At 41.7% G+C, this 6,602-nt stretch overlaps 1 protein-coding gene across 1 annotated transcript; it reads right to left on the bottom strand.

The window, feature by feature from the left end:
- Positions 1-1,419: 1,419 nt before the first annotated feature.
- zpax1 (zona pellucida protein AX 1) lies at positions 1,420-6,338 on the bottom strand. The gene is made up of 21 exons (XM_084700630.1): positions 6,232-6,338; positions 6,086-6,162; positions 5,910-6,005; positions 5,194-5,318; positions 4,974-5,117; positions 4,773-4,868; positions 4,534-4,698; positions 4,368-4,464; positions 4,067-4,284; positions 3,835-3,991; positions 3,537-3,745; positions 3,342-3,459; positions 3,058-3,257; positions 2,866-2,977; positions 2,624-2,793; positions 2,469-2,557; positions 2,264-2,394; positions 2,001-2,190; positions 1,782-1,923; positions 1,591-1,714; positions 1,420-1,510 (listed from the first exon to the last, which is right to left on the bottom strand). The coding sequence occupies exons 1-21, from the start codon at positions 6,252-6,254 to the stop codon at positions 1,434-1,436; spliced, it is 2,760 nt and encodes a 919-aa protein (XP_084556756.1). The 5' UTR covers positions 6,255-6,338; the 3' UTR covers positions 1,420-1,433.
- Positions 6,339-6,602: the final 264 nt, after the last annotated feature.

Below are 6,602 nucleotides of genomic sequence, written 5' to 3'. Positions count from 1 at the left end.
CCCCACGCATCCCACCTGCTCGGGTGCGGTCTCAGCCCGGTTTCAAGGTTGCTTCTGAAAGGAAGTGATAACGACACAAAATACAGCCTGTTTCCCACACCCTGTGTGAGACACAAATGTTTAAACCTGAGCACACTTCTAAGTTCATGAGACAAATTTAATAAGCACAATACATAACTTTAAAACATACATCGTTTATAAAGTCGTACGAGCATTGTTCCCATTGCTATATTCACTAGTGCACAGTGCCCGTGATGCATTTGGTGATTAAATTGCCACAAATATTAATAACTGGAATTATAGATAGTGCCATGCCCGTGATACAGCTAATGATTATAGTTCTAGAATTGTACTGTAATGTATTATAAATTCTTTATGACCCACAGCAGTCTTCTGACAACTTTTCATAATAGAAAAATAGTGAAACCTTTTTATCCCCCAGTGTGGGTCACAACGACCCGGAGACAGCGGGAGAGATAAATTCAAGCTGCATAGACAATGAGGAGATGAGTGAGGGTTAAATTTAGTTAACTAAACATTTAGCACTTCTCTGATTTTGATGTTCAAAATATTCACATTGCATTTGTGAAAAATGTATGCGAGTCAGATGATGGCTCTGACTGTTTGGATTGTTTCATTGACTTTTTCCTGTCTTTCATTTAAAGCACAAGTGACCACATGCTGGCTATTGAACCCGTTGTCGACTTGGCTAGCCTACTACATTGGCCTACATTGTTATACGTAGTCCAATTTACAACTCTAGGAATCCGAGTTGGTAATCTTTAATAGTTTCTGGAATAGGGTGATCCAAGCCAATGTTTCGTTGAAAGAAACAGTACAAATGTAAAATGGATTACCTGATCCTGGATAGCAAACCATGGGATTTCAAAATCCAGATATTCTGATCCGGATTACACTTTATGAACAACTAGCCCCAGTGCATTCAGTAGAGATAATATTCATAACTGTCTTGCACTAAAGACAGGGTTGTGGCCCTGACTTGGCCATGGTGCCCCTTGGCTGTAAAATGGGTTGTGGTCAGATTGCATAATTCACATACTGCAGGACAGGAACACTATGGGTATTGGGATGCAGCCCAAATCTTCCATGTGTGAGTTCTGAGTATTGCTGACGCTCCCACCAGTTATTTTTTCAGAAACAAAAGCTAGCCTGCTTTAGTTAGCTTCCATTACCTAGCATACTCGTAGCAATGCAACTACCTGCTAGGGTTATGCATTACCTTCCTCATTGTAAATTTTGAAGCCATAACATTTGTCAGTCTGAAAAAAGTCGGTTGGAATGTTCGAAATACAGTGGAGCCCGCTTTTGAACGATCACGTATGTGCGATGCTACACCTTAACGGGTTAAACAGTACATCTGTCCAGAAGTGAAGTCAAAAAATACTTCTGAGGCACAAATTAAGACTTAAATTTTATTCAGGTTCAGAGAGTAAAATAGGTCCTGAGGAAAGTAGTTCACCTTGCACCTGGTAGTTGATATTTCTGGACCCTGGAACAAGAAACATGGGGTTAATGTTTCAGTGGTTCTCAGTCATCCATCCCTTTCCCACCCATCCCACTTCACATTACCTTTAAGATCAGCTGTCTGAAGTTTTTTGGCACCAGTCTTTGTGGGGTTCACACACTGGCTACGACATACTCCATAAGATGGATTGTTGGAGTCGCAAAGAACAGCATTGCAATGTACAAAAATCTACAAGGGATAAAACAAAATTACCAAAACATCTAGTTGCAAGAAAAGCCTTAAAAAGGTCTCTTACGTTTTCCTTCAGAACCACCTCATCTGTAACAAAGGTGAACATGCTGACAGAAAAGCGCTTCACATGAGCAGGGATGTTGACCCTTGAGTCAAACTCCACAGGATGGAAAATTGTTGAATAGGGGTCATCGAGGTTCGCACAGCTGAAAGGAAAACACAGTCACTAAGGAATCCAAAATATGATTAGGACTCCCATTTGTAATTTAATTTGAGAAATTGCCTGTCAACAATGAGATTCCATCTAGGCAGAGAGCTCCTGTCTTTGTGTTGAGTGGCCCAGCAGTTCTCCAAAACAACCTCCATTTTGAGATCCATGGACTGCATTAATGCAACCTCAAAGTACAGGGGCTGTCTCAAATACTTAGCCACTGGGTAGTCCTCCTCTTGATAGAACAGCTTATATGATTCATCTAAAAAGTAGACAAGTAATTAGACGGGGGTCTACAGAAGGCACTCCTGAAGAAAACCTTTATGTTCCATTACCTTGAGCCAATCTCATTTGGACAATCAAATATCCCATTCCAATGTCAGCAGACGGATCTTTTACCCTCGGCCGGGTACGGAACGCCATGGTTTCGGTGACATTGACCAGATAGTAGCAGGAAACAGTTTGCCTAGGAAGGCAAACAGCAGTGAATAATGTACCAGAGGAACGTCACCCACCCAAAACAATCAGAAGCATTCTTACTTGTAATATGCCACATCAGGATACTTGCTGGTGTATCTCTTGAGATCCAAAGAAATGTCGTTCTCATACACCATTATGTTGCCAAGCATCTGAAAATAAAGGGTTATTCCCGGCAGTCAACAAGTCCATTATAAATAACCCCCGAGCCATTTTACCGTTCTTGTGGTTCCACAACTGTTCACACCGAAGGAAAAGTAAGCAAAGCGGTTGTTGCTATAATTCGGTTTACAGGAATCATCTCTCAGGGTCAGATGACTGAGGATCATATTTTGAACAGACTCCACTTTCATAGCCAAGGCAGTCATCGTGCCATTAGAGTAACACTCTACAAAGAACAAAGAGTTAATAACTAGCCATCACTGAAGGGGGAACATATTTTGATTAACTTGGAACATACCAGTTGTGGTCAAGGGAAAGCTGCAGGACAACGAGAAGTCATTAAGCTTCCAGTTATTGGAGGCCACCAGCTCCAGATCAATTCTGGCTCTGACTGCCGTAGACATAAACATCTGTAAAAGCAAGATGGTGTTGTAATAGCAATATTTAGCAGGAATTATGCGTTCATATCAAGGCAGACAGTTCACTGTACCTCAAATATGGAGTCGACACTACTGTACGGCACCACAAAACTGAAGTGAGTGCTGTTGCTCAATAGCCCATACGTCTCACCCAGCTCACTGGTGAGCTCACTCTCGCCAATTATGGTTCTAAAGTTGTGGCCTTGGCTTCCATACCCAACGGTGACATAGAAGTTCCCTTGGTCACATGTACCAGTAATCACAGGGAGAACTGAAGGAGACAAGTCAACAAAAGCATGAAAGCAGGAAGCACATTGACCATGTCAATTTGAGCTGAAGGGGTGCGATTTCTCACCAACATCCTGCAAAGAGACCTCTGCCTTTGCTACATGGGAGAATGGAGTTTCTTCAGGCAGGATGAGCAGGCCAAAGGTCATAGGCAGGGTGTAGGTTGTGAGCAAAGGCTCAGGATTCTGCAAATATTGGTAAGACCACTCAGAAGAGTAAACAAGACAACCCTTTATATTAACGTCAAATGATTTGGCCATACATGCACAAGGACTGCATCTTCAAAGAAGGGCACTTTCAGGTAGAATGACTTTGAACCATTCGGAAATCTGTGCTCTTTAACGTCAAACCCTTTCGCATTGCACTCCGCCACAGAAAAGACCCCAGTGTTGAAGGTGATGTTGATCAGCTCCACATCAGGGAGAAAAGTTCCCAAGAGGATTTCAAATAACCTCTCCTCAGGAACTGCATCTGAAATGTATGAAAGGATTTCAAATGTACATGTTGACGTCAAACAGAACGCCTACATTCATCATCAATCATCAATGATCCAGACTCACTGCCTGTGAACTCGGTAGGCCAGGACATCAGGGGAGTTGTAATAGGAAAGAGGACCTTATATTTTGTGTCAGTTTGAGTACTCTCTTCACGCCACACCAGTTCCAACATGGGCTCAACGGTAAAGGTGATGTGATACTGATCATCTGGGGCAAGACTCTGCAGTGCAAGCAAATCAGTGAATGACAAGCAAAAACTTGCGACAGGCTGAATTAAAGGAGTACACTGACCAACCTTGTAGTACCCATCAGGTGTTCCTATTGGGAGTTCAATGACAATGTGAAATTCTGTGGACGACAAGGTGTATTTTCTGGCAGCCATCTGGTATTCGTCCAGTCTCTGTCCATCAATGCCCATGTACATCTTCAAAATCTTAATGGCACCTTTGATTATAGGTGTGATGCGGAGGGGTACATGCCAAGTGATGGTCTTGTCAGTGAAAATCAAGCCACCTGTGAAAAACTCAATGTGAACATTGACAATTGTGATTTGTTATTTTTTTGTACTTAACATGTATATTAAGAAGCACACTAACCAGTAGGACAGGCAGCATCAGTCTCCACAATATTCAAGCCATAAACGGGTACATAGTAAGTGCTAACACTAAACACCTCCATGGGAACCCCAGCCACCTAATGAAATAAATAAATAATTAGATGGATAACAATTGCAGGAACCAATTGCTGTGGACAGTTACTAACATTCTCTATGTAAGTCTCTGCTGAGTCGAAGGGACTTCGCAGCACCAAGCGATTTTCTGTAGACTTGACACCATAGCCGGCCTTCTTAGCCTCATTGAGCAGCATGACTTTTGGTTCAGGAGTGAAGAACATCAACTTCCAGATGTCATTTGGTGAGGCACTGGCCTGTCGCATGGGGAGAAATGTTAACACAAGAGCACATAAGTGTAAAAAAAATATAAATGAATAAATAAATGTACATAATATTTGACTGAATCCTGCCCAGCATCAGTGAAGTCATCATCATGACCCAGTATGTTCTTTGCAATCTGAGGCTTGAACAACTGGGTTGACACCTGAAAGACAAGGACATACACTGGAGAGACTGAAAATAGTAACACTTATCCATTGGTGCAGATGTTTTAAGTAGTCTAATTAGATTTAAAACCTTGATGACCCACCTCTATATAGTTCCTTTCACAGAGAATGTGCCGTGTGGCCAGTGAACGATAGTTGCATGTTTTTGTCACAACATAAGTAGCCTCATCCAACTTAAGATCTCCTGACATTCTGAGATTCAGTCCAAGGTTGAATGTACCAGCCTCCTATAAAACCCAAGTCTGGATCAGCTTTAAATTAATTTAGTCAAACAAAATGGCTATAAGGAAGATTTAAAATGACCTTGCTTCCAGCATAACAGCCAAACAAGGAGGAATAGATTTTAGTGTTGCCCCATGGGTCAGATTCCATGCTGTATCCACACTGTGCAGCCAGTCTGGGTGTAAGCGGTATGACATCAGTTCCATCTGAAAAAATTGCATACAGGGGTGAAGCTCTCAACAGAACCACATAGCAACCCGTGACTCTTAAACGTTGGCCCTCTGACCTAAATTTCTTGTCGGAAAAAAACAAGATACAGCGCGCACAGCATTAAGGCCTACGTGAAAATGTGTTGGTCATAAAGCACTATTTGAGCCTCTCCTTGCGGCACTATTCACGGCAATTTTGCATAAGGTAGGGTAATTCTGCATAATGACGTTGCATTGGTACATGTAGCGTACAGATGACCGGTCATTCTGCACAACACTAACACATAGGCTCTCAAAAGCTTTGGTTCTCTTTAAGTTCTGGTTTAGGTCTTCCTTTGCCTATTAACTCTAACTTCTATTTAAAAGTGAACTTAGAAAACGGCACATAAATGTGAAAAATGTCGTCCTCACTAGCGGAAACGTTACATCAGGAAACGCACTCCTGTTCGTTCACTTCACAAGTGAAGCTGCGAGTAACGCACGCACGTGTGTATGTAATTATTATTAATTGTATTTATGTTTTTGCATATATTAGGCCCTCTCTGGGGGCCCTGAAAGTTCCCACTGAAAAAAACACAAGATACTTACTGATAGCATCAACTTCAAGAAGATTCCCAACAGCCAGAGACTTATCCAAACTCAGCCGCATTACATGTCCAAGACAGTTGGCCCGCAAACCACTGCCTGAAGATCGTTGGGTTAGATACATATATAGCCACCATGGTGTATGTGATGTGTGCAGCTTCTTAAAAACAGAACCTTACTTGGTTGTGAAGATTGACTTAAACCTGGCTGTTTCTGACCAGAAACTGCCACAGCTAGCATCAAAATCCATGTTGTGCTAAGGAAGTACAAAATACATGATATATTTTTTTGTAGACAGAATAAAGGTAGTTTTAAAGATACTTACTGATATTCAAATGCATGCATCATTTCAAATTAGACAGAGCAAGTTGCTTGTAAGAGATAGCGCTCTAGTCACAAATACGAACACTGCCCCACACAATATTCACCACACTGATTGCTACAGTGACTCCTCAACACTTTATTCTGGCAGCAGTTCAAGTCATACAGGTGACAATCATTAGCAATTAGAAACCCAGATTTTGTAGTTAACTATTAGAGGACTGACTAAGGTCACCTCCAAAACCTTTTCCTGATTCCTCTTAATCTTCAACTACTACCCAGAAATAATATAAAACCCATAAATATTATCTGAAAGGAGACAACAGGAGAACAGGAATTAAGAAAACGAGGGACCATGGTAGGCCCAATGTATAG

This window comes from Hypomesus nipponensis, chromosome 6, assembly GCF_054491055.1.
Source record: "Hypomesus nipponensis isolate SF chromosome 6, ASM5449105v1, whole genome shotgun sequence".
Lineage (NCBI taxonomy): Eukaryota > Metazoa > Chordata > Actinopteri > Osmeriformes > Osmeridae > Hypomesus > Hypomesus nipponensis.
This window is presented reverse-complemented; position numbering and strand designations above follow the sequence as displayed.